Genomic DNA, 26,892 nt, shown 5'->3' with positions numbered 1-26,892 from the left:
ATGCCCAGAACCTGCCCATCCATCTCCACAATATGGCAACACTAGAAGAGCGACATCCTGCTCTGTTTGTGGAGTTCCAAAGTGGTCACTTCATAGGGCAGAAGTCAAGGCGAGCATTATCCATGATCCCTCATGACCAGATGCATGAGCAACTCATTGATTGGCTCAAGAATCATGGTGGCGTCATAGAGAACCTGGATGACCTAGACACAGTTCGCCGAGAGCAGATTGTTCGCCCTGAGCTGGCACGCCTAGTCCAGGAATTTGAGGGTACAAAGAAGTCAGAAGAACAGAGGCACCATGAACAGTATCCAACATTTCAAGCTGTCTACAAGGTAATTTTCTGATTCATTTCAAATTGGCAGGTAGTCTTGATTTGCAGTACTAGGTACTATTCGACAATGTGGTCGACAATGTAAGGGAGGTGAAGGACATCGGAATGAAGCGATACAGTGTTTGTGGATAAGCGGGTCAGGTCCCAAGAAGAGGCATTCACTGCTCCCATACCACACCAAGCTGAAGTTGTTCATGGCTCCACTTTCCCAACCACACAACAAATCAGAAGTGGCTATTGTGAAGGACCAACAAGCAAAAGTGACCCAACCTTTGTTGGCTGTTCATTCTGGTCACAAAACCAATGAGGCAGTATTCTCACATGAAAGTTCTCCCCATCCACCTTCACTCACTCATCCACCTTTACTCACTCAGGAAAACAGGAAAAATGCATCATGGAGCCAAGAGTGAGATTCTAGATTGCATTGTTCCCAGAGATCTCCAAAACCACAGACCAGTGACAACTGCTGCTGTGCTGGATGGTGCTGTGCCTGTCCAAATGCTTCGTACTGGAAGTGCCGTGACCTTTGGACACTACTTTACAGATGTGTTTGCACCGTACATCCTTTCATGGTTTGCTTAGGTTGCACCTGATTGGTCTAAATATAATGCTACTAAAGGACACATGTAAAATTATGCAAGTAACTGGACCTCTTAAAACTATTTAAAATAAAATATTTGGAAAATCACCTTGATGACACTTAATTTTCTATGGAATTTGTATATTTTACCCCAGATTGTCATGGTAAGAAGAAAAGTATTGGGTTTTCATCCTTGAAACCTATTAAATTGGATTCCCTGACCCCACAAATGTACAGTTTGACACCAAATTTGTAATTATAGCTATAACAGTAGCAAATATAGGGGGTGTGGTAATTGCCAATGGGCTCTGATGTATTGTTGGCGGCCATTTTGAAAAAAAAAGCAGATCTCACTTGTGTCTTTGGATAAACGTTTTTCTATGACCCTAAGGTACTTGCATGCCAAATGGGACATTTGTTGCATGAACTGAAGTCAAAAGTTGTTAACAGCCTCTACTACTAGGAACTCAGTAGTTTTGCTCTCACTGCATCAACATGTAATCTCTCAGGAATGCACAGATTATAAATATAAATCTAGAAAAGTTTCAGGTGTATAGTTCAAATATTACTCTCATCAAAACAAAACAATACTGTAGCTCTGAATCTAATTCTAGTGCATATCCCAGTAAATGCAAGCAGAGCAATACTTACAAATCACAGTAGTAACAATATAATATTTCCATACAACTTCAAAAATCAGTTAACTTGTGCTTTGGTTCTCAATAAGGCAACAGATCCAGGGATTCCTTGTGTTCAGATGTGTGGGGCAATAGAGCACGATTGTCCTACCACTCTGTCGTTACTCCTTGTTCATCCGACGTGGGGCAATAATAGCACGATTGTCCTACCACTCTGTCGTTAAACAGGAATAATTCAAGCATCTCTCTTTTTCTCTCGATCCAGCTCAAGGTTTTGGCTCGCCACTCCAGGAACCAACGGCACCTCTCTCCATCAGAGTGGAGAAATGGGCTGAAGAATCGGTTCTGGTAGAATCACACACTCCCAGTATACAGGAAGACAAAAGAAGAAGACGAAGACCTGGCCTTGTACCCACAAAGCCAGAAAAACCATCACTACACTGTTTACATATATACTTTCCATGCAAAATAACCACAGCACCATTGTTTTATATGAACATAAGAACAATTAATATAACACATTGAATCCTATTTAACTGTAATCTGTTAACTCAAATAAAATTGTCACTACTCCTTTAACCACTTGTCATGTATACAGTCTGTGCCAATGACACACATGTTGCATAGACTTACTTTAGCTCACTCTAGATTAAACTAGAACTAGGCAAACTATCACAGAGCATGGCCAACAGAGCATATTAATATCAACTCACGTATACATTAAGTTCTGCAAACTCTCATTACACCAACCCAAAAGCTGCATTACCGCTAGTGCGCTTCAAGCCTCAACAATATCGTTGATTTTTGATTGATTGAAAACTTTATTAGAAGGTTTGCAGAAGTAGGTACATGAAAGTACATATTACATACAAGGTCAACTAAAAGGATAAAAACCCAAGAAAGCCACTGGCTTATTTCAATTGGGGTCCTTGATTAGAGGTCATTAGTTGTATAATGCTAGCGCGGCTAATGCTAACGAGCTAGCGCGGCTAATGCTAACAAGCTAGACTCAGACTAGACCAGGGCTCTCAAGTCTCACGCATTGGGCGTGAGACACACGCATTTCAATACGTTCACACGCATTTCAATACGTTCACACGCTCACACGCCACACCTTGTATTTCTCACGCAGAGAAATTACCAGGGGCGCCCACCAAGTTGCGCTGCTATTTTTTAAAAATAGAACAGGTAGAGAATCAAGTGAGTTCCCTCTGGTTCCCCTAGAGTTCAGAAGGCCACGCACCAGCTAATCAAATAAAAATATATAGCTACCGAACAGCCAATCAGAAAATAATAGCATTGCTGTATCCGGGTAACATTTTGACATTCCCGCTACTGTAACAGAGTTGGGAATGTATGTTTAGTTGTGGTGAATGTAGATGAGTTTCGCCGTGCTTGAGCAGCCCTGGTTATTGTTGGAGCCCCCTTTGGAGTTTGGGTGTACTGCAGGTCTGCGCGTTCTTTTGTCCTTGTGTTGTTGCCGTACTTACGGTGGTACCAGAATATGGCTTCCATCTTAATGGGTATGTGCGCGATGTAAAATGCTCCTCGTGTTTTGTTGTTTGTGTGGAGAATTTTGTAATGTAGGGTGAAAATGTTGGTGTAGTACTGTGCTGTTTGTTTTTACATGTATTGTGATGATGTGATGTATTGTGATGATGGAATGGAATGGAATGGATGTGAAACAGAACATTTATTGTATGTTATTTTGAATGCGCAGATTCACAAGAGTTGCAGACCAGAGGAAGATTTGTGTTTTATATGTCTTCCATGCAGGTATGTTGCTCCACATGTTGTTTGTAATTGTTATTTGTAATGTTTGAGGGAAATTTGTGTTCTTTCTGTAAACAAATTATCCTGATGTGAAATATACATACACGGTGGGACAACGAGAATATGGCTGCCATCTTAATGGATTCACAAGAGTTGCAGACCAGAGGAAGATTTGTGTTTTATATGTCTTCCATGCAGATCAATAAAAATAATTGGTTGAAAGAAGTTTGCCTGTTTGACCATCGTTACACTACAACAAACAACGTTCTGATTCCAACGACACGGGCTGACTGGAGCTATTGATTCAGATGCTCGCTACACAGAAGAGGACAGATTATTTGAATTGATCATTCACATCTCGAAGTGGCTACTGACTGGTCGACGTGGGAGAAGACCATATCCTTTGACGCTGAGACTGTGTGTGTGTGTGATTATTATTTTTATTTTTTTACAAATTGATGTCATTTATCAGATCAGACCCCGTCCCCCCCCCCGCCGCCAAAATCTCACTCTGAACTCTGTTCAAAACTTGAGAGCCCTGCTAGACTCTGAGGTGACAGACTAGACTCTGAGATGACAGACTAGACTCTGAGGTGACAGACTAGACTCTGAGGTGACAGACTAGACTCTGAGATGACAGACTAGACTCTGAGATGACAGACTAGACTCTGAGGTGACAGACTAGACTCTGAGGTGACAGACTAGACCTTCACATGTTTTCCCCCTTTCACTTTGTTTTCAAACCCGAGATGGTTCTAGCAGTTCTACATGGTTCTAACAGCTAACAGCTCTAGTTGAACCCAGGCTATGTCCCCACAAAAACATCTGGACTGGACCTGGGCCTTACCTACATTGGACCACATGAGACCCAATCAAATCAGGTCAAATCACCCTAAACCAGAGGTTGACCCTTCTAACTGGTGTTTGAAACAGGCGGTGTGTCTAGAATAACTGACCAGTTAGGAAAAAAGGAAAAAAAGTCTGGATGTATCGCAAGACTTATCAAAATAAACCTTGACCTTTAGCAACATTGATGGAATCCCCCCCGCCCTGTGTCTTAGCAGGGTAGTTAGGTTGTGTGTTTGTGGTGTGATCAGGGTTGGGTTTTTAATGAAAAGGCCAGGGGACAGGCTTAAAGTGACGGCCGGAAAAGGAATTAATCAGTTGTTGTTTTTTCCGTCATTCCAGGAAAAGAGCAGTGACTGATTGGTTATGGGGTTAGGGTTAGGTTCATGGCAAGGGCTTGGCTGTCGCTTTCATTTACACCATTCTTCCTTATGTGGAAAAACAAGATGCTTCTTTTTTTTCCACCCAGAACAGAAATCCCCCCCCCTCCCTTCTCTCTTTATTCCACTAATAAGCGGTGATGTAGTACACACAGACACGACAAACATACACGTGTCTTATCCTTCTGCAGATCGACAGAGGGTTAGCTTTAGATTATTCCCAATGTGACTCGTTAGGAGAGCTAAATCAACACAGTGTCACACTAAACATCCTTCAGGAAGGACACGATCAGATCTTCTTCTTTTCGTGTCCACAAGAGAGTCAGTTACAAGGCTTGGCTAGATGTGGTTCAACCACAGCTGAACACATTGCTGTCCCTTCTCATTGAACTCTGCCAAGTCCGTTGATGTGCAGGGCTGTTCCAGCAGGGGGCATATCAGGAGGTGCTGCATGGTCTGTGGTTCAGTGCCACAGTCACACACAACGTCCCCGTCATTTAGGTATCCTTATTTGGCGAGAGTGGCTTTTGTAAGCCCAACACCAGATCTTATCCTGTTTAGGCATTTCCACACTGCGTAGTTGGTGTCTGCTCCAGGGGGCAGTGCCTCGCTCGCCTTTAGCTCCATTGTTGTTGCTGGTGGGAGTTTGTCCAGATCAGATAATATCTGTGTATATTATACATTTTGTATATTATATATTTTTACAGCTTCATCAGCACTTCAAGCGTATTGGAATAGGATGTGGTGGTGACGAGTGGCAGCTGCTCTGTCCCCACACCTACCTGGCCGACCGGTTCTACAGGTTCAACCGGATGACACCCTGTCGCAGGGGCTGGTGAGGTCAGAGAAAGTCCCTCGTCTGTTTGGAACGAAGGAAACTTGAACGCCAGGCTCATGACGACAGGGCCTGTTTTGCATGTCTGGAGCTTGGAGAACATTCCCTTTGTTGACCTGTTTTAGGGCACTGATATTTCACATGCGACAGGCACACAGAATGAGATCATGTATATGCACACATTTAACACTAGAACAGCCACCCTGTGAGCAAAATGCATCACATTTATTGACCCTGTGAGTAAAATCGATCAAATTTCAGGTCCCTCCTTTCTTGACTTTTCCTAGATATGTGTGTTCTACCGCCTGGTATCCTTACATTTTCAAAATCACATCAGGATAAGCTAGTATAAAGCTATTTTGCAGTTTGTCTGTGTAGGAGGCAGGCTAATTTATAAGACGGCCAACTAGTGGTCGTTGTGTGTAAATAGCAGTTTTCCATTGTAAAGACTATGGTCATTTGACCCCCGAGGCGGCTCTTATAGTACGGCTGTTCCAGTGTTAAACCAATATGATTTAGTAAGACCACTCGGGCATGTATAGATCAAGACCCTATCATAGCCGGGCCAACCTCAGACCTGAACCCCACTGATCACCTCTTATCTGGAAGGAGATCCAGAGGGAGATGGAGGGTCACAACTAGGGATGTCCCGATCCCATTTTTTCACTACCGATACCGATACCTGGGCTTCAGGTATCTGCGATACCGATATCAATCCGATATTTGTATTTATTGTTTTACTCCTGAATAATAACAAATACTTCCCCAGTATATAGTCCACAACAACAGTTGGCTATTAAAGACTGCCAGCCTTTATTCAAGCAACAAAAACAGTCCTCTGCAGTACTCAGTGACCAACTGGTTTAAAGTTAAAACAATTTAAACTGCAGCATTCAGCATTGTAGAAAAAAAGAGTTAGCCTACTGTCTGATTTCTAGTTGAGTGCCTTCATGTTTTTATTCTATTTATCTTCTCTTACAAATGGCAAATTATAGCACCCTCGTTTTTTTTCATAACAGGCAACTTCAAGTTTTAAAGTACCACTCGATATAATATACAACAGTTTAACGATCACTAAATACTTGGGTTGGATTCACTGTTGCCAGAGGCTACCGGTAAGTGATACCTGGCTTGTAAACATACTTTCGTTTTAGAACGAAACGTTAGCCACTAGCTGTTAGCAGCGTTTTTAGCAGTCACCATTCTTGAGCTGTACAAACATTCAAATACTCGTGTTGTCTTGAATGTTTTTCCGATTTCAATGTATGACGCATCATTTGAAAGCTTACCATCTGTAGTTTCACACTATGTAAACAACCGAAAAATTACATAAGCAAATGGTTTATGATTTCACCAGCTAGCATCATGACATTGTCAGACTCATTACACACAGGTAGCTACTAGCCAACTCTCATGCCCGTGACCACTGACTACTACTGTTGTCATCACGTGAGTGACATGCCGGATCGCGAGCCCCAGATCGCTGCCTATTTTCTTTCTGGTGCGATCTGCGATCCAGCATTCAGGACCAATATCGCGGCGATATGCGATATCAATATCGGATCGGGACATCCCTAGTCACAACCATCAAACAAAGAGATCCAGAGGGAGTTGGAGGGTCACAAGCCATCAAACAAAGCGGAGCAGGTTGAGTTTCTGCGCCAGGTGGCAGAACGTCACCCAACTGCACTGGGAAACACGATGGTGGAGGGCTGCCAAGACACATGACAACTGTGATTGAACATCATCTGGGTTATTCCACCAAATATTGATTTCTCAACTCTGCCTAAGTTAAAACATTAGTATTGTTTAAAAAATAAATATGAACTTGTTTTCCTTTCTGCATTATTCAAGGTCTGAAAACACTGCAACGTTTTTGTTATTTTGAGTAATTTTCTGCAAATAAATTCTCTACATTTCTATTTAGAATTTGGGAGAAATGTTGTCAGTAGTTTATAGAATAAAACAAACATTTTAAATGGATTCAAACACAATAAAAAAAAATCTGTAAATATTAAAACCAGAGAAACTGATCATTTTGCTCCAGAGCTTTTTCTTACAGAGCTGTAGAAAAGCTGTCTTTGAAAAAGCTCTCACTCAATATGTATCTGGAAGATGTACCACTGTCAGTGTGAGTGAGTGTGTGTTAGTGTGTTAGTGTGAGTGTGTGTGTTAGTGTGTGTGTGTTAGTGTGAGTGTGAGTGTGTGTGTTCACACTTGTGCGAGGTATTCAGAACTGTCCTGTTGAATATCAATCAACACCTCAGACAATTAATTTCATTAACAATCTTTTTAATACAAAACAATGTAAAAAATCCTGTGTGTGGTGAACAGACAGTCTGACAGACAGACAGACAGAGACATTCCACAGCCTGTACAACCAAACCTGTCAGGTAGGGTGTGTCATAGGAGGACAGACAATAATAGACCTAACAACATCATGTGTCTATGGAAATAGTAGTTCACTTGCCTAACTTTCTGCTGACGTGTGACTTCACATTGATAAATAGTCAGAAAAAGGTGAGGTTGTTGTTTACTTCGGGCCAAAGAAGTCGACCACCCCGCTGCCCTGCAGACCATCGAAGAAGAAGAAGTTCCTGTGGGGCGTGTCTCTCTGGGACAGAGCCTGTTGACACACACACACACACACACACACACACACACACACACACACACACACACACACACAGGTGTTAATCCATAACTGCCACAAAGCCCAGGTGATGTAAATGTAATAAGTCAGGATACACACGTCTTCTTATTGGTATTCTGCAGCCTTGTTTCATCAGAACATGATTGAGTCTCTACATCCCTGCTGGGACCACATACACTGAGCATGTAGCAACTCTGCAATTTAAGGGAATAACACACTGGAACGCACGCACGCACGCACATCAACAAATCACTCAATAAGTTGAATTGAGTCCATCTTAATGCAAGGATAATAGTTCATGTATTTTTGGAATGAATATCTTTGTTTTTATCGGGTCTCTGATCTGCATAGGAATCAATTACACACTGTATAGATTAGGATGTCACTACCAACTCAGCAAATGTTATAATGTTCTCTTGATCCTGACAAACTCCTCAGTCCTGCCAGTGACAAACACACCAAGAACTCCTCAGTCCTGCCAGTGATAAACATACCCACAACTTGATGCAGCTCCACTATTCTTCACAGCAGAGATGGTGCAGAAACATCATTGCATGTGCTGGATTTACACTAAACCTAACGCTTTGTAGTGAAACCAAATAAACACATTTCCAGCCACTTTCTTTGCTGTATCACTTGAATTCATTGTTACACACACTTATGGATATGAGATGGATTCTTTTCCATTAAGGGAAGTCTCCCAGGCCTCAGGGTCACATTCCTGAGCAGTTTTGTTCCTCTCCATTTGCTCAGTTTGTAATTGATTCCTATGCAAATCAGAGACTCTAGAAAAAAACGAAGATATTAATTCCAAAATGACAAACTACTGCAATAACATGGACTCAGTTCAACTAGATTTGTTGATGACATTTTTGAATTGGAGCTAAATCCCCAAAATACATTTGGAGGTGTTCTAAAACGTTTGACCTGTAGTGTATGTATATACAATCATGTGAAAACATGTCAATGTGGCACACGTGGTTATGTTACAAATAATTATTTCTTGGTGACAGATTTTTTTCCCCCTCTTAGAATAAATTGACTTTTAATAACCCTTTTTCCTCCTCATCTTTACCAGGGGTGCTGATAATAGTGGAGGGTTGTGGTACACACAGTATCATAGTGGAGGGTTGTGGTACACACAGTAGAATAGTGGAGGGTTGTGGTACACACAGTATCATAGTGGAGGGTTGTGGTACACACAGTATAATAGTGGAGGGTTCTGGTACACACAGTATCATAGTGGAGGGTTGTGGTACACACAGTAGAATAGTGGAGGGTTCTGGTACACACAGTATAATAGTGGAGGGTTCTGGTACACACAGTAGAATAGTGGAGGGTTCTGATACACACAGTATAATAGTGGAGGGTTCTGGTACACACAGTAGAATAGTGGAGGGTTCTGGTACACACATAGGGCGTTCACACCGGCAAAGAACCGTGCCTATTCCAGTAATGGAGCAGCTGATTAGTAAGAGAAGGCGTGTAGAAAGTGTATTTTGTTTTGTTTAATAGAAAATTGTGTTTATTTCAGATACTGTAGTGGAAGATATTATCCTTTTTTCCAGTGAAGTAGCTGCCATCTAGTTGTGACATTTTAGTTTATCCCGCCCCTTCATTACCCAGCGTTGATGATGCGGATGGTTCTGGTTACACTGGTATGAACCCTGATGGTTATGGTTACACTGGTATGACCCCTGATGGTTCTGGTTACACTGGTATGAACGCGGGCTGGTTCGCCAGACAGCACCAACGTTGCCGGTGTGAAAGCCCTAACAGTATAATAGTGGAGGGTTCTGGTACACACAGTATCAGTAAGTAAGTATACAGTAAGGAAAGAATCCAGGATAAACCTTCCATGATGTTTGTGAGAACGGATAACTGGTGTCTCACCTTCACCACCTCCTGTCCCAGGACCCCCCCCACCATGGCACACACACACTCACCTTCACCACCTCCTGTCCCAGGACCCCCCCCACCACGGCACACACACACTCACCTTCACCACCTCCTGTCCCAGGACCCCCCCCACCACGGCACACACACACTCACCTTCACCACCTCCTGTCCCAGGACCCCCCCCACCACGGCACACACACACTCACCTTCACCACCTCCTGGCCCAGGACCCCCCCACCACGGCACACACACACTCACCTTCACCACCTCCTGGCCCAGGACCCCCCCCACCACGGCACACACCGGCGCCATCTCAGAGAAGCAGGAGCTGTGGAGGAGAGAACACAACAACAACAACGACAGCGTTAGGAGCAGCGCCGGCCACACCGGCCTTCCTCTGGTTCAGTGGGTCAGAGTGACACCAATAGAGAGACCAGTAGAGACACCAGTAGAGAGACCAATAGAGACACCAGTAGGGGGGGTCACCTGACAAAGTCGTGGGGCAGCAGGTCGACGCTCACGCCCAGTGCCTCTAGCACGTCCTCTCTGATCTGCCGGAGGAGCTGAGAGTCCGCCGCAAAGCTTTCTGGGTAGGGGTCGCGACCTTTGTCTGTACGGAACTTCAGTAGCACTGGAGTGGGAACAGAGAGGGGAGCGAGGGAGGGGAGGGGGAGGGAGAGAAGGAAAGAGATGGGATGGACAGAGAGAGAGAGAGAGAAGGGGATTAGGTGTATTTCAGAGTGATGTGGTTTTGTATGTGTGTGTGTGTGTGGGGGGGGGGAAGCTCAGTGTTCCAGAAGATCCAGAACGGTGTCATGAAGGACAAACGCAAACAAACAGACGAGCCGTGATTTGACCTCCGACCCCTCACACCTCCTCTGTGTGGAAACCACGTGTGTGAGGTGAGTAATCGGATTCTAATCTGAAGTGTGTGTTTTACCAGTTTATTCCTACTATTCCATTGACTTGGTATGAGAATGTGGGCAGGTGTGTGAGTGTGTGTGTGTGTGTGTGTGTGTGTACGTGTGTACATGGATGCTCTTTGGAGTCTGAACGTCAACATGATGAAAAAGGAACCGTCTGTCGGTGAGCCACATCAGACCTCCCTCCGCCCAGCGCACTTTCCACTAGCTTGATGTGTCACACACACACACACCACGCACACGCACCACACACACACACACACACACACACACACACACACACACACAGACAGACAAGCACACACACACACACACACACACAGACAGACAGACAGATAGACAGACACAGACAAGCACACGCGCACACACATTGAAAGAGCACCCTGTGCAACTTGTTCCAACCTATCACATAATGATACACATCTCAAACACACACACACGCACATCTTAAACACACACACACACACTTCTACCTGAAAGGATGCCAGCGGTGGTGTTGGCATCCCACAATGCCCTGAGACGGGCGTGACAGAGGAAGCGCCACTTCCTCCCCGACATCTACACTGACAAACACTCTAATAATAGACACCAAAAACACACTTTCAACACCCCCCAACAAAACTCAATAATGGTCCCCCGCCCCCCCCCCCCCATTCACACTGTGTTATCAACTATAGGGGAAATAGTGTAGGTAGGCAGCCCATTGAGTGTGTGTGTGTGTGTGTGTGTGTGTGTGTGTGTGTGTGTGTTTCTCGGTGTCTAATGTCACTGCACATGACCGGCCATGTAGAGCCTGATGGAAACAGCACAGACTGTCACCATGACAACAACAACACGCCCCAAGAACGAGGTGTACCCCTGCTGCCAAAGACACTTTCGCAATTCGGGGTTAAGTGCCTTGCTCCAGGGCACAACGGCAGTGGTAGGCCACCTTAGATATGATGCCCAGCGACCCCTCCAGTCACCAGCTCACATGCAGCTCCCTCCTGAGGCGGGGATCGAACCGGCGGCCTTCTGATTTGCTGGCCGGCCTCACTGACCTCTAGGCTACCTGCCTCTCTAACCTCTAGGCTACCTGCCTCTCTAACCTCTAGGCTACCTGCCTCTCTAACCTCTAGACTACCTGCCTCTCTAACCTCTAGACTACCTGCCTCTCTAACCTCTAGACTACCTGCCTCTCTAACCTCTAGACTACCTGCCTCTCTAAACTCTAGGCTACCTGCCTCTCTAACCTCTAGGCTACCTGCCTCTCTAACCTCTAAGCTACCTGCCTCTCTAACCTCTAGACTACCTGCCTCTCTAACCTCTAGGCCACCTGTCTCTCTAACCTCTAGGCTACCTGCCTCTCTAACCTCTAGACTACCTGCCTCTCTAACCTCTAGGCTACCTGCCTCTCTAACCTCTAGGCTACCTGTCTCTCTAACCTCTAGGCTACCTGCCTCTCTAACCTCTAGACTACCTGCCTCTCTAACCTCTAGGCTACCTGTCTCTCTAACCTCTAACCCCTAGACTACCTGCCTCTCGAACCTCTAGGCTACCTGCCTCTCTAACCTCTAAGCTACCTGCCTCTCCAACCTCTAGACTACCTGCCTCTCTAACCTCTAGGCTACCTGTCTCTCTAACCTCTAACCCCTAGACTACCTGCCTCTCTAACCTCTAGGCTACCTGCCTCTCTAACCTCGAGGCTACCTGCCTCTCTAACCTCGAGGCTACCTGCCTCTCTAACCTCGAGACTACCTGCCTCTCTAACCTCGAGGCTACCTGCCTCTCTAACCTCGAGGCTACCTGTCTCTCTAACCCAGGGGTCGGCAACCCGCGGCTCCGGAGCCACATGCGGCTCTTTTGCCCATCTTCAGTGGCTCCCGTGGACAACCTTCCCATCCTAGCAGGCATCCAGCCCGCAGGCCTCCGCCGCATGGGAGCCACAGCACGTCTCGCCTGCCGGGCCGTGGAGCTTAATAACCATCTGCTCCATGATAGGCTCACTATAACAGCGGAGCCCTCCCAGCGTCTCAAGTCGAGACACCCATTTGTGCCTGCCGCACAGGATCTCAGGCAGCAATGCAGAGATCTCAACATCAGTGCGGCAGGATGGGCGGATTATATGTGGCGAGCGGAGTGGGAGGCTAACACCTCCAAACTCCGCGACCACATCCCAGTCGCCGGCCCTGAGCCCCTCGGGATGGACTTGCCAAGGCTATCCTGGGTGAGGCTCAATCGTCTCCGGACCAGCGTCGGGCGTTTCCGCTCATCAATGCACAGATGGGGCTTGGCCCCAAATGCGTCGTGCGAGTGTGGCGCAGAGGACCAAACCGCAGACAATGTTATCCTGGATTGCCCGGTGTACCACCCACCCAACGGGATGCATGGTCTGTCGGTATTAGATGACGAGACGATGACGTAGCTTCTGGAGGGGTGTCCAGAAATATAGCCCGGGTGAGCCCCTCAACCAGGTCTCGGGGTGGTAAAAGGGTAGCCCCTCGGCCCCGAGCCTGGTGGAGTGGAGAGGAAAACAACTACCCATACGCCGAAGAAGAAGAAGTGGCTCCCTGTGGCTTTGACCACAAATTATATGGAAATTTACAACGATTATTTATTTTTTACGTTGCCGCGGTCTCTCTCCTTGAACTACAACTCCCTGCTTACGCTGTAATGTTGTACGAGGGCCAATAGGATTCGGATATGTTGGCACATGACTAGTATTATACATTTTGACTGGACCCAACATGAGACTGGATGTGACTTTTTTTTTCAAGAGTAGACCTACCGTATTTTCCGCACTATAAGGCGCACCGGATTATAAGGCGCACCTTCAATGAATGGCCTATTTTAGAATTGTTTTCATATACAAGGCGCACCGGATTATAAGGCGCACCGGATTATAAGGCGCACTGTCGTTTTTTTTTTTGACTGGGGTTGCGTTATGCATCCACTAGATGGAGCTGTGCTAAAGGGAATGTCAACACAACAGTCAAATAAAGTCAAACTTTATTAAGCGTTCTTAAACATTGTTCAACGTTCAAACGTTGTTCAAACGTTAATGTGCATATTAACAATATTAACAATATTAACAATAACATATTAACAATAACATATTAACAATATTAACAATATCTCCCAAACAATATAACAAGTTCACTCTTCTCCCAAACGTGGAGGGGAACGTTTCTTTGTCTTTGTAGACCTCAAGCTTCACATTCCAAAGGCATGGGTGTTCTACAATGACATGGAGACATAACAATATTAACAATAACATATTAACAATATTAACAATATCTCCCAGCCGTGTTCACTCTTCTCCCAAACGTGGAGGGGAACTTTTCTTTGTCTTTGTAGACCTCAAGCTTCACATTCCAACGGCATGGGTGTTCTACAATGACACGGAGACAGAGGGATGAGATGTTCATTAATTCAATTCAGTCAAACATTCAAACTTTATTTCAGTAAACACGTAGTAAAAGAAACAGTCTGATACCACTAAATCAAACGTTAGTGCATAACTCAACATTGTTCAGTTATGTATAACACGTGAAGCTCACTTTTTCAGTTCATTCCTCGTCCACGAATCCCTTGAATTCTTCTTCTTCAGTGTCCGAATTGAACAGTTGGGTGAGTACGGCATCCATTCAGAGCACATGATAGCATAACAATAGCATAGCATTCGCGGAGATTCCAAGATGGCGGCCGTCGTTTACAGATTACCGTAATGCTGCAAGCGGTGCGGCTTTGTAGTTTACCAGTCGTACTGAAACATTTTATTATTATAAAAAAAAAAATATTGGTCATGTAATTTTTACATTTTGATCCATATATAAGGCGCACCGGATTATAAGGCACACTGTCGTTTTTTTTTTTTTTTTTTGACTTTTAAGTGCGCCTTATAGTGCGGAAAATACGGTATATCCACAGGGATTGACGAAGTACTGCGGCAGGCAAAGAAAGAAACTATCCACATTGTCTACAACTTTGTGGCAAGATTTATATACGGACATCGGCGACGCACATCGATGAACGGGAGCTTCCCGGTGAACGCTATTTGCCTACTTTTAAATGCAAAAAGCGGCTTGTCTTTAGCTCAAACCGTTTCCAAATTATGAACTTCTAAAGAAGGTATGATATTTGGGAGCGCCGGCGCTCCTGTGGGTCTGAGAGGGTTTTAACTTAAAATAGTGAAAAGAGGCCGAGGGAGGCTAGTTTTCATTTGGTACTGTAGTCTACAGTCTGTAGATTTGTCTATTTTTTGGCTGACGATCTCTTGGTTTGCTCACTTCCTCCGGATGAAATTACAAACTTATCCATATTTTTTCTCGTGCTAGTATAGCCAGATAAATGTATCAACCCACCTGTTAAAAGGCACCAGAATACACGAAATTGAACCTACTCTGTTAAAAATGTTTTGGGGGGGAACTGTCATGAACTGTCATCCACCTGCTGCTGCCAAAAGCTGCAGGGCCATCAACGGCCTAATCGTTTAGAACGCGTCACGACCAGGTGGCGACTGTGACGTCATTCTAGTGTTTTTAAATCCTCAGTTTTGGCCGCCATTGGCTAAAAGCTGTAATTTGGCTCTACGTCATTTTATGAAGTTTTAATATGTTTTCAGGCGAGAAAGTAACCATATATATTCACAAAATGTATCCGGTTTATCAAAATAACCCGTTTATATATCTTAACCAACGTTTTTTTCCCCACTTCTGGGGGGGAGCTGGAGGTAGAGGAGGAGAGCAGACGACACATTTAGGTTGTGTCAGCAGATTAACGTGTGTATCTTAAACTGCGAAGACAAATGTCATCTTCTTGCACTTGAATAGCATTAAGGTTGATGCAGGCTCACTAGTCAGCTATATAATATATAACATTTTATATGAAAACACATGCTAATTTCACACGTAACTCGCTCCGCTAACGTAGTACGGAGTTGGCTAGTTAAACCACATCAGAGCACCTCGGGTTGGGAGAGCCCTATAAGACCCCGACTAGCTTCACAACCTCGCTAACTTCACAACCTGGCTAGCTTCACAATCTGGCTAGCTTCACAACCTGGCTAGCTTCACAACCTGGCTAGCTTCACAACCTGGCTAGCTTCACAACCTGGCTAGCTTCACAACCTGGCTAGCTTCACAACCTCGCTAACTTCACAACCTGGCTAGCTTTACAATCTGGCTAGCTTCACAACCTGGCTAGCTTCACAACCTGGCTAGCTTCACAACCTGGCTAGCTTCACAATCTGGCTAGCTTCACAACCTCGCTAACTTCACAACCTGGCTAGCTTTACAACCTGGCTAGCTTCACAACCTGGCTAGCTTCACAACCTGGCTAGCTTCACAACCTGGCTAGCTTCACAACCTGGCTAGCTTCACAATCTGGCTAGCTTCACAACCTGGCTAGCTTCACAACCTGGCTAGCTTCACAATCTGGCTAGCTTCACAATCTGGCTAGCTTCACAACCTGGCTAGCTTCACAACCTGGCTAGCTTCACAATCTGTCTAGCTTCACAACCTGGCTAGCTTAGCTAGCTCCACAACCTTCGCTAGCTTCCGTCTACGACCGCAGAACGACAGCACATCAACTAGTCGTTGTTACCCCCTAACCTCCCAGATGTTCCCCCCTAACCTCCCAGATGTTCCCCCCTAACCCCCCAGATGTTACCTAACCTCCCAGATGTTCCCCCCTAACCCCCCAGATGTTACCTAACCTCCCAGATGTTCCCCCTAACCTCCCAGATGTTACCCCCTAACCTCATTGATGTTACCCCCTAACCTCACAGATGTTCCCCCTAACCTCCCAGATGTTACCCCCTAACTAGTGTTGTTCCGATACCATTTTTTGATCCCGATCCCGATACCGATACCTGACCGTGCAGTACTTGCCGATACCGAGTACCGATCCGATACCACGGCGTTTGAAAAAACAAAACAAAAAAACATGTTTTTTGAGCCGCATACTCACCTCGATGTAAAATTATTGCTAACACTTAGTCTGGCACTGCTCAAAACCTTTGTAAAACTCGTAAAGTTTTTGTAAAACTTAAGTAAAAAAAAAAATTATATACTTACTTTTTGTAAAGTACTCGCCGATACCGAGACCAGCATTTTTGTGCGTATCGGTGGCCATGCCGATACTAGTATCGGTATCGGAACAACACTACCCCTAACCTCCCAGATGTTCCCCCCTAACCTCCCAGATGTTACCTAACCCCCCAGATGTTCCCCCCAACCTCCCAGATGTTACCCCAACCCTCCAGATGTTACCCCTAACCTCCCAGATGTTACCCCCTAACCTCATTGATGTTACCCCCTAACCTCATTGATGTTACCCCCTAACCTCCCAGATGTTACTCCCTAACCTCATTGATGTTACCCCCTAACCTCATTGATGTTACCCCCTAACCTCCCAGATGTTCCCCCTAACCTCCCAGATGTTACCCCCTAACCTCCCAGATGTTACCTAACCTCCCAGATGTTCCCCCCTAACCCCCCAGATGTTACCCAACCCTCCAGATGTTCCCCCCTAACCCCCCAGATTAGGGATGCACCGAACATTCGGCCACCGAATGTATTCGGCCGAATATCGCAAAATAAAGCACATTCGGTATTCGGCCGAATGTGTGAAAACACCGAATGTTTACCACCGAATAGTGGGCGTGTTTTGATGAAGTTCCAGCGCCATCTAGTGGCGAAGATAATACCTATACTGATCCAATCTGGATCTCTCATAAACTGAACACGGACATTTCATTGAGTTAGATTCGTTCATTATTATTTTTGTAGCACTGCATTTTTTCTCTACAGTGTGAACACGAAGTGCAATTTGTTGAAGATATTCAGTGATATAAATATATAGATATATAAATAAACAAAGGACACCTTTTACACCCATTATGAGTGTTTACAGTGAGAGTGTGGGAGAGTTCATAGATACTCATCTTTTTCACAGCCATCTTTATTTTATTTATTGTGCTTTGTTGGTATAGACTGATGTCTGCTGGAATGTTCAATAAAAGTTATTTTTTTTCAATCTCAATTTCTTTCTTTGAGAAGCATGAATAAAAAGCAAAATGTATTTAGTTTATGCAATGATAAAATTAAAAACTGCCGATACACATTCGGTATTCGGTATTCGGCCAAGTGTTTCCTTAAATTCGGCTTCGGCCAAGAATTTTCATTTCGGTGCATCCCTACCCCAGATGTTACCTAACCTCCCAGATGTTCCCCCCTAACCCCCCAGATGTTACCCCCTAACCCCCCAGATGTTACCTAACCCTCCAGATGTTACTCCCTAACGCCCCAGCTGTTTCCCCCTTTACATTATTATTACTTCCTCTACACCTCCTCTACACCTCCTCCTACTACTACTACTACTACTACTACTGCTACTACTGTTGCTACTACTACTACTACTACTACTACTACTACTACTACTACTACTACTACTACTACTACTACTGGGCTTTGGACAGATATAAGAACATTTCACTGTGGCTGGTATAGGATGCCATATATATTATCTGATATGTATAATAATTGTGTATATATTTTAAAACAGATAAAACACAATTTCACTAGAAAACAATCAATAAATGGTTGGAAAGCTAGCTATCAATGCCATGAGGTAAATTGTGTGTGTGTGTGTGTGTGTGTGTGTGTGTGTGTGTGTGTGTGTGCGCGTGTATATAAACAGATAAAAAACTATTTAATTAACTAGCAAGCAATCAATAAATGTCTAACTAGAAATAAATCACTACAATTTGACTAACTAATAACAGCTAGCTATAACAGCTAGCTATCCAAGTTAGCTAGTTCGAAAGGTTGTGGAGCTAGCTAAGCTAGCCAGGTTGTGAAGCTAGCCAGGTTGTGAAGCTAGCCAGGTTGTGAAGCTAGCCAGATTGTGAAGCTAGCCAGATTGTGAAGCTAGCCAGATTGTGAAGCTAGCCAGATTGTGAAGCTAGCCAGGTTGTGAAGCTAGCCAGATTGTGAAGCTAGCCAGGTTGTGAAGCTAGCCAGATTGTGAAGCTAGCCAGGTTGTGAAGCTAGCCAGATTGTGAAGCTAGCCAGGTTGTGAAGCTAGCCAGATTGTGAAGCTAGCCAGATTGTGAAGCTAGCCAGGTTGTGAAGCTAGCCAGGTTGTGAAGCTAGCCAGGTTGTGAAGCTAGCCAGGTTGTGAAGCTAGCCAGGTTGTGAAGCTAGCCAGATTGTGAAGCTAGCCAGGTTGTGAAGCTAGCCAGGTTGTGAAGCTAGCCAGATTGTGAAGCTAGCCAGATTGTGAAGCTAGCCAGGTTGTGAAGTTAGCCAGGTTGTGAAGTTAGCCAGGTTGTGAAGCTAGTCGGGGTCTTATAGGGCTCTCCCAACCCGAGGTGCTCTGATGTGGTTTAACTAGCTAACTCCGTACTACGTTAGCGGAGCGAGTTACGTGTGAAATTAGCATGTGTTTTCATATAAAATGTTATATATTATATAGCTGACTAGTGAGCCTGCATCAACCTTAATGCTATTCAAGTGCAAGAAGATGACATTTGTCTTCGCAGTTTAAGATACACACGTTAATCTGCTGACACAACCTAAATGTGTCGTCTGCTCTCCTCCTCTACCTCCAGCTCCCCCCCAGAAGTGGGGAAAAAAACGTCAGATCAGATATATAAACGGGTTATTTTGATAAACCGGATACATTTTGTGAATATATATGGTTACTTTCTCGCCTGAAAACATATTAAAACTTCATAAAATGACATATTAACACTTGTAGAGCCAAATTACAGCTTTTAGCCAATGGCGGCCAAAACTGAGGATTTAAAAACACTAGAATGACGTCACAGTCGCCACCTGGTCGTGACGCGTTCTAAACGATTAGGCCGTTGATGGCCCTGCAGCTTTTGGCAGCAGCAGGTTTTGGCATGACAGAACCCCCAGACCCCCTTTACGCTATCCTAGTGTTTCACTTTTGTAAAGCACAACACGTTTGCATTCGGTTGTATGCATATGTGCTAAGGCTTATGTATTTGTAGCCTACTTAGTAATTTTTATAGTAGGCTAATATAGCTTATATAGATACTTACAGCATGTGTTGCCTTCATTATAAGGCTTATATAAGGCTTTGAATTTTTTGCGGCTCCAGACAGATTAGTTTTTTGTTTTTTTGGTCCAATATGGCTCTTTCAACATTTAGGGTTGCCGACCCCTGCTCTAACCTCTAACCCCTAGACTACCTGCCTCTCTAATCTCTAGGCTACCTGCCTCTCTAACCCCTAGGCTACCTGCCTCTCTAACCTCTAGACTACCTGCCTCTCTAACCTCTAGACTACCTGCCTCTCTAACCTCTAGGCTACCTGCCTCTCTAACCTCTAAGCCAGAGGTTCCCAAAGAGTTCATAAGCAAATAAAATATATATTTCTCAGATTTGAAAGATATTAATTTACTAACTAGGCCTACTAGTTACTAACTAACTACTCCTCACTGAAGTCTTGGACCAAGCGGTGAAAATGGTTAATTATGTAAAATCACGCCCGCTGAAGTCACGGCTGTTCAGCACATTGTGCAATGAGATGGGGTCCGAGCATGAGGGGCTCTTATTACACACAGAGGTCCGCTGGCTGTCGCGGGGCAAGGTGTTATCCCGTGTCTATGAGCTCCAAGATGAACTGATGTCAGTGAGCACAGCTTGCCATACAAAGAACAATTGGAAGATGAATCGTGGTGGATTAAGCTTGCTTATCTGGCAGATATTTTCAGCCACCTTAATGACCTCAACATAAAAATGCAAGGGAAGGCTGAGAATATCCTGACAGCGACAGACAAACTGAACGGATTCCGATCCAAATTGAGACGGTGGCAAGACGGGGTGGCCAAGAAAAACACAAATGTTGACGTTGACGGCCAATGACGCAGCACACAAGTCAGCGTCTTTCTTGAATCTGATCGCTGCGCACCTACGTATGCTGGAGGAGAGATTTGAGTCCTATTTCCCTCCAATGAACGAAGACTTCGACTGGCTCCGGGATCCGTTCAACCCCCTCTCATCAGCATCAGCCGCTAGTTTGAGCAGCAAAGCTCAAGATGAACTGGCAGAGCTCATTATGGACCGCACACTGAAGCTCAAACATGGTGAGCTAGGTTTGGATAGGTTTTGACTGCTTGTGGGACATGAATATCCATCTCTCTCAGAGAGCACCATCAAGGTGCTTTTACCCTTCCCAACCTCCTACTTGTGCTGCGAGCTGGCTTTTTCTTCTCTAGCATACGTCAAGAACAAGACACGCACGCGTCTGTCAGTGGAACAGGACCTGCGTGTCGCGGTGTCCACTATCTCTCCCCGCATAAAGAGACTCTGCTCCCAAAAGCAGGCGCATGTGTCCCACTAATGCGCACAACATATTTCTTTGTTTTGTATTTCTCTCAATTTTTACAATTCTGTCATGATTATTATTGTTAAATTATTATACCCGTTTGGTTCAGATGTGAAATAATAATCTCAGAATGAGCATTGAAATGAGAATTACATTTTAAGGCATTATTTTAAGCCCCCCAAAAAAGCATTGTTCCATTGATTGATTATACAGGCCTTTGATATTTTATTTGTGTGAAGAATTCCCTCTGAGTCTCCTCCAATATTGTACAATCCTTGAGGGCCACAATTTTATTTAATTTAGCGATAGTTTGACTGACCTATGCATTCTTGCCCATCCATTACAGTTCATTTATGCCTTTTATTATCTTGTTAAAATTCATTGGGGCAATACTTATGTATTATATATAAACACACATTTTCAAACCAATTCATCGTGTATTGTTTTTAGTTTAAGCTCCGAGGCATTTTTTAAATCTTCGTAGAGTTGGGGTGCCTTGGAGAAGGGGGAAAGCTTCAGGGGTGCCTTGGTTAAAAAAAGTTTGGGAACCTCTGCTCTAAGCTACCTGCCTCTCTAACCTCTAGGCAGCCTGCCTCTCTAACCTCAAGGCTACCTGCCTCTCTAACCTCTAGGCTACCTACCTCTCTAACCTCTAGACTACCTGTCTCTCTAACCTTTAGACTACCTGTCTCTCTAACCTCTAGACCAGTGTTTTTCAACCACTGTGCCGCGATCATCAGATGTGCCGTGGGAAATTATAAAATTCCACTTAATTGGTCTCGAAAAATGAAGGCCCAAAAAAAAAAAAAAAAGATTTCATACAGCTCTCGTATGGTTGCGCAGGTGGCGGTAGCGCGATTAATAGCTTAATCTGACGTTGTTGATTTTATATATTTAGAGAGAATTAAAGATGCGGGCAGACAAGTGACAATGCTAACAACAAAGATGGAAACATATTTGAAGAGGGATCCTGCTGCACCGACTCCATTGTGCTTTGTGGTGGACAGATATCAAACAGTGCCATGGTCCCTAGCAAGCTTAAACACAATCTGCAATCAAAACACCCGCTGTTGTTTTCCTATGCACTGCCTCGAGCAGCGTTCTCACCAAAAGCGAAGCGAAGCAGCTCCAAACGACGCAGAGCAAAGCGAATTTTATCCAAAACTCTGATTCCAAGTGAAGCAAATGTTCTAGTGAGAACACACCAGTGTTTCCTCTACATGCATTTCATCGTGGCGGTCCGCCACTATGGAATTTCCTCCGCCACCATGCAGATTTCTCAACCCAAAAAAAAAAAAAAAGATTTAGGCCGCTTTTCAGACCTTCACAGCGCTAGACACACCCACAAGCGCGAAGCGACGCGCTTGCAAAACTGTTTTGTGATTCCTCATTTAAATTACGTTAGCGGTGTCCACTATCTCTCCCCGCATAAAGAGACTCTGCTCCCAAAAGCAGGCGCATGTGTCCCACTAATGCGCACAACATATTTCTTTGTTTTGTATTTCTCTCAATTTTTACAATTCTGTCATGATTATTATTGTTAAATTATTATACCCGTTTGGTTCAGATGTGAAATAATAATCTCAGAATGAGCATTGAAATGAGAATTACATTTTAAGGCATTATTTTAAGCCCCCCAAAAAAGCATTGTTCCATTGATTGATTATACAGGCCTTTGATATTTTATTTGTGTGAAGAATTCCCTCTGAGTCTCCTCCAATATTGTACAATCCTTGAGGGCCACAATTTTATTTAATTTAGCGATAGTTTGACTGACCTATGCATTCTTGCCCATCCATTACAGTTCATTTATGCCTTTTATTATCTTGTTAAAATTCATTGGGGCAATACTTATGTATTATATATAAACACACATTTTCAAACCAATTCATCGTGTATTGTTTTTAGTTTAAGCTCCGAGGCATTTTTTAAATCTTCGTAGAGTTGGGGTGCCTTGGAGAAGGGGGAAAGCTTCAGGGGTGCCTTGGTTAAAAAAAGTTTGGGAACCTCTGCTCTAAGCTACCTGCCTCTCTAACCTCTAGGCAGCCTGCCTCTCTAACCTCAAGGCTACCTGCCTCTCTAACCTCTAGGCTACCTACCTCTCTAACCTCTAGACTACCTGTCTCTCTAACCTTTAGACTACCTGTCTCTCTAACCTCTAGACCAGTGTTTTTCAACCACTGTGCCGCGATCATCAGATGTGCCGTGGGAAATTATAAAATTCCACTTAATTGGTCTCGAAAAATGAAGGCCCAAAAAAAAAAAAAAAAGATTTCATACAGCTCTCGTATGGTTGCGCAGGTGGCGGTAGCGCGATTAATAGCTTAATCTGACGTTGTTGATTTTATATATTTAGAGAGAATTAAAGATGCGGGCAGACAAGTGACAATGCTAACAACAAAGATGGAAACATATTTGAAGAGGGATCCTGCTGCACCGACTCCATTGTGCTTTGTGGTGGACAGATATCAAACAGTGCCATGGTCCCTAGCAAGCTTAAACACAATCTGCAATCAAAACACCCGCTGTTGTTTTCCTATGCACTGCCTCGAGCAGCGTTCTCACCAAAAGCGAAGCGAAGCAGCTCCAAACGACGCAGAGCAAAGCGAATTTTATCCAAAACTCTGATTCCAAGTGAAGCAAATGTTCTAGTGAGAACACACCAGTGTTTCCTCTACATGCATTTCATCGTGGCGGTCCGCCACTATGGAATTTCCTCCGCCACCATGCAGATTTCTCAACCCAAAAAAAAAAAAAAAGATTTAGGCCGCTTTTCAGACCTTCACAGCGCTAGACACACCCACAAGCGCGAAGCGACGCGCTTGCAAAACTGTTTTGTGATTCCTCATTTAAATTACGTTGTACCTGTTACAATGACAATAAAGATCATTCATCTTCATCAAGATGAGAGATGGAGCGATCCGCTCACACAGCTGTCCCGCATCCGCTAATCAGCGCAGCACCGAACCGCCGGGCTCGTTGAGCGGATGCGAGGCAGCTGTGCCCGGGACCGGCCACTTCACATAAAGGAAGGAAGGAAGGAAGGAAAGAAAGAAAGCCGTGCACAAACGAGAGCTAAGTCAGACCGGGACGCTGCCAGTATGTGTGAGAGCCGGACTGCCGGCGTGAACATTTGAACCGTGTCATTTTATTTAATGGACCATTTCGTTGTCTGGTACCTGTACTGTAGCAATGACAAATAAAGTCCATTCCATTCCATTCCAGAGAGGGACGGACGGACGGACTACCCTTGTTTTTAATTTACAGGAAAACATTTTATTTTCGAGTTTTGGCTGAAATGACGTCGTTGTTTTGAGCGCGCGTGCGCGTTTCATGCGCGTGCACGCGAAAAAATCGCGCGCGCGGTCAGCACTACCCGCCACCATGGTAAAAATTCCTGGAGGAAACACTGCACACCCTAAGAGACATTAATATTACTGGACTGCAAAGCCATTGTGAACACGATGCTTAGCTCTGATATCATTAAAGAAATTGCCAAAGTTCCCCTCTCGATTAAGACGATTGCCAGACGCATTGATCGATGACATGTCTGCAGACATCGAAAATGTTGTTTTGGAGAAGATACGTGGCAGTGGGCAGTTTGCTTTGCAACTTGAGTCTTGGCTCAACTCTTGGCCAATGCACGCTTTGTGGATGGAGACACAATCACAGACAATTTCTTTTTTTGCAAGACATTGCATTAAAAAAACAAAACAGGGGAGGACTTCAGTGGGACAGCTGCGTAAGTGTCTGCACTGATGGAGCAAGCAGCTATGTTGCCGAGACTTTACCAGCGGAGATACCTGTTGTTCGTATGGTAAACTTTGTAAAAACAAGACCTCTGAAAAGCCGCTTATATGCAGCATTATGTGAAGAGACGGGAGCGGAGCATAAGACGTTATTGCTCCATACGGCGGTCCGATGATTGATAACGACAAGTTCTTATAATGTTACGTATATGATAGGCTACTATGTATCATTTTGTAACATTTGAGATGGCGGTGTGCCGTGGGATTTTTTCAAGGTAAGAAATGTGCCGTGGCACAAAAAAGGTTGAAAAACACTGCTCTAGACTACCTGCCTCTCTAACCTCTAGACTACCTGTCTCCCTAACCTCTAGACTACCTGCCTCTCTAACCTCTAGGCTACCTGTCTCTCTAACCTCTAACCCCTAGACTACCTGCCTCTCTAACCTCTAGGCTACCTGCCTCTCTAACCTCTAAGCTACCTGCCTCTCCAACCTCTAGACTACCTGCCTCTCTAACCTCTAGGCTTATCTGCCGCACTAACCTCTAGACTACCTGCCTCTCTAAGCTCTAGGCTACCTGCCTCTCTAAGCTCTAGACCAGCGTTTCTCAACCTTTTTTCAGTCACGGCACCCTTCAAAAGTTCATAAAATCTCAAGGCACCCCAATCTAAAATATAGCTATTCAAAAATGACACTGCATCACTCAGACGGCCCCATATAGCGTGCGCGCACACACACACACACACTGGCTATTGAGAGAGAGGGGAGGGAGTGTGACTCACCATCAATGGGAGACCTGCGCCTGGGAAGACGCACACAACCGTCCTATTCTGGCAGGGATGGATGAGAGGCAGACACGGAGCTCCTGGTCCACAGCCCTCAGTCGCTCCCTGTACTTTTTGATGTACGTCAGGCTTGAAAAGCTCAGTTCGCACAAATACGTTGTGGAGAAGGGTAGAAGAATAGCAACGGCGCTACTTGAAGCTAGTGGGTACTCGTTTTCCACTGATACCCAAAACCTGTCCAAATCCATGTCCTGAAATTAAATGTTCAATGTGCGATCTTCCCTGATCTCTGCCAGTTGCTCCTGTGTTGGCAGTGACAATTCACTTGAGCTCTTGAGTGCACTTGAACTCCAAGGATCACGGACCCAGTCAAACTCTGCATAAGACTCAGATGGAAAATAGTGCCTAAATCACTCGTCAAGAGTTTTCAGATGCTGAGTGATGAGGTCAGGAAGTGTACTGCTGTTTGAATGCACACTACACAAGGGAAACATATCAAGCCTGCCCTGTTCCACAAAGGAACGCCAGAGTGTGAGCTTAGATCTGAAGCCACGCAGTTTGTCAGACGAGGTGAGAAGGTTTTCTTCTTTGCCTTGCATTTTAATGTTCAGCTCATTGAGATGAACATTAAAGATATAGTTAAAGATATAGTTTTGCGCACCATCGCTCATCTGCGAGCAGCTCCGCATGTGCATATTTCTCTCCTATCAGGAAGGTTTTCAGTTCAGTTTTCAGTTCTTCTTTTAACTCATACAACACCTTCCCACGCGAAAGCCAGCGGACGGCTGTGTGTAGTAGCAAGCTATGATGCTCTGCTCCCATTTCCTCGCATAGGATCGAAAACAGACGGCTCTTTAACAGGCGCGTCTTGATGAAATTAACAACGTCCACCGCTCTGTCCAGTACATCTGACAGCTCTTTGGGTAGCGTCTTTGCAACAAGTGCCTCTCTGTGAAGGAAGCAGTGGGTTGTTCGCATGCCTGGGTTTTGCGCTTTGACCCTACTGATGAAGCCCTTGGCACTGCCCGTCATAGCAGCATCAGTGCAAATACTGACACAGTTATTCCAGCTTAATCCTCCCTTTTCAATGTACTCTGTTGTCAGACGATAAATCTCCTCTCCGGTCGTTTTGGTAGGAAGTGGTTTGCAAAATAAAAAA

The 26,892-nt window shown here is 44.6% G+C and overlaps 1 protein-coding gene across 1 annotated transcript in view; it reads right to left on the bottom strand.

Annotated features, from left to right (window-relative positions):
• Positions 1–7,668: 7,668 nt before the first annotated feature.
• sae1 (SUMO1 activating enzyme subunit 1) overlaps positions 7,669–26,892 on the bottom strand; it is a 32,043-nt gene continuing 12,819 nt past the window's right edge. Inside the window, exons 7-9 of the mRNA XM_080530518.1 lie at positions 10,425–10,569; positions 10,197–10,266; positions 7,669–8,012 (exon numbers count right to left, since the gene is read on the bottom strand). Of these exons, the coding sequence (XP_080386644.1) occupies positions 7,920–8,012; positions 10,197–10,266; positions 10,425–10,569 (308 nt within the window). The 3' untranslated portion in view covers positions 7,669–7,919. The remainder of the gene's footprint in view (positions 8,013–10,196; positions 10,267–10,424; positions 10,570–26,892) is intronic.

This window comes from Nansenia antarctica, assembly GCF_963989245.1.
Source record: "Nansenia antarctica genome assembly, chromosome: 5".
NCBI lineage: Eukaryota > Metazoa > Chordata > Actinopteri > Argentiniformes > Microstomatidae > Nansenia > Nansenia antarctica.
The sequence above is the reverse complement of the archived record's forward strand: the minus strand, read 5'-3'. Positions and strand labels throughout refer to the sequence as shown.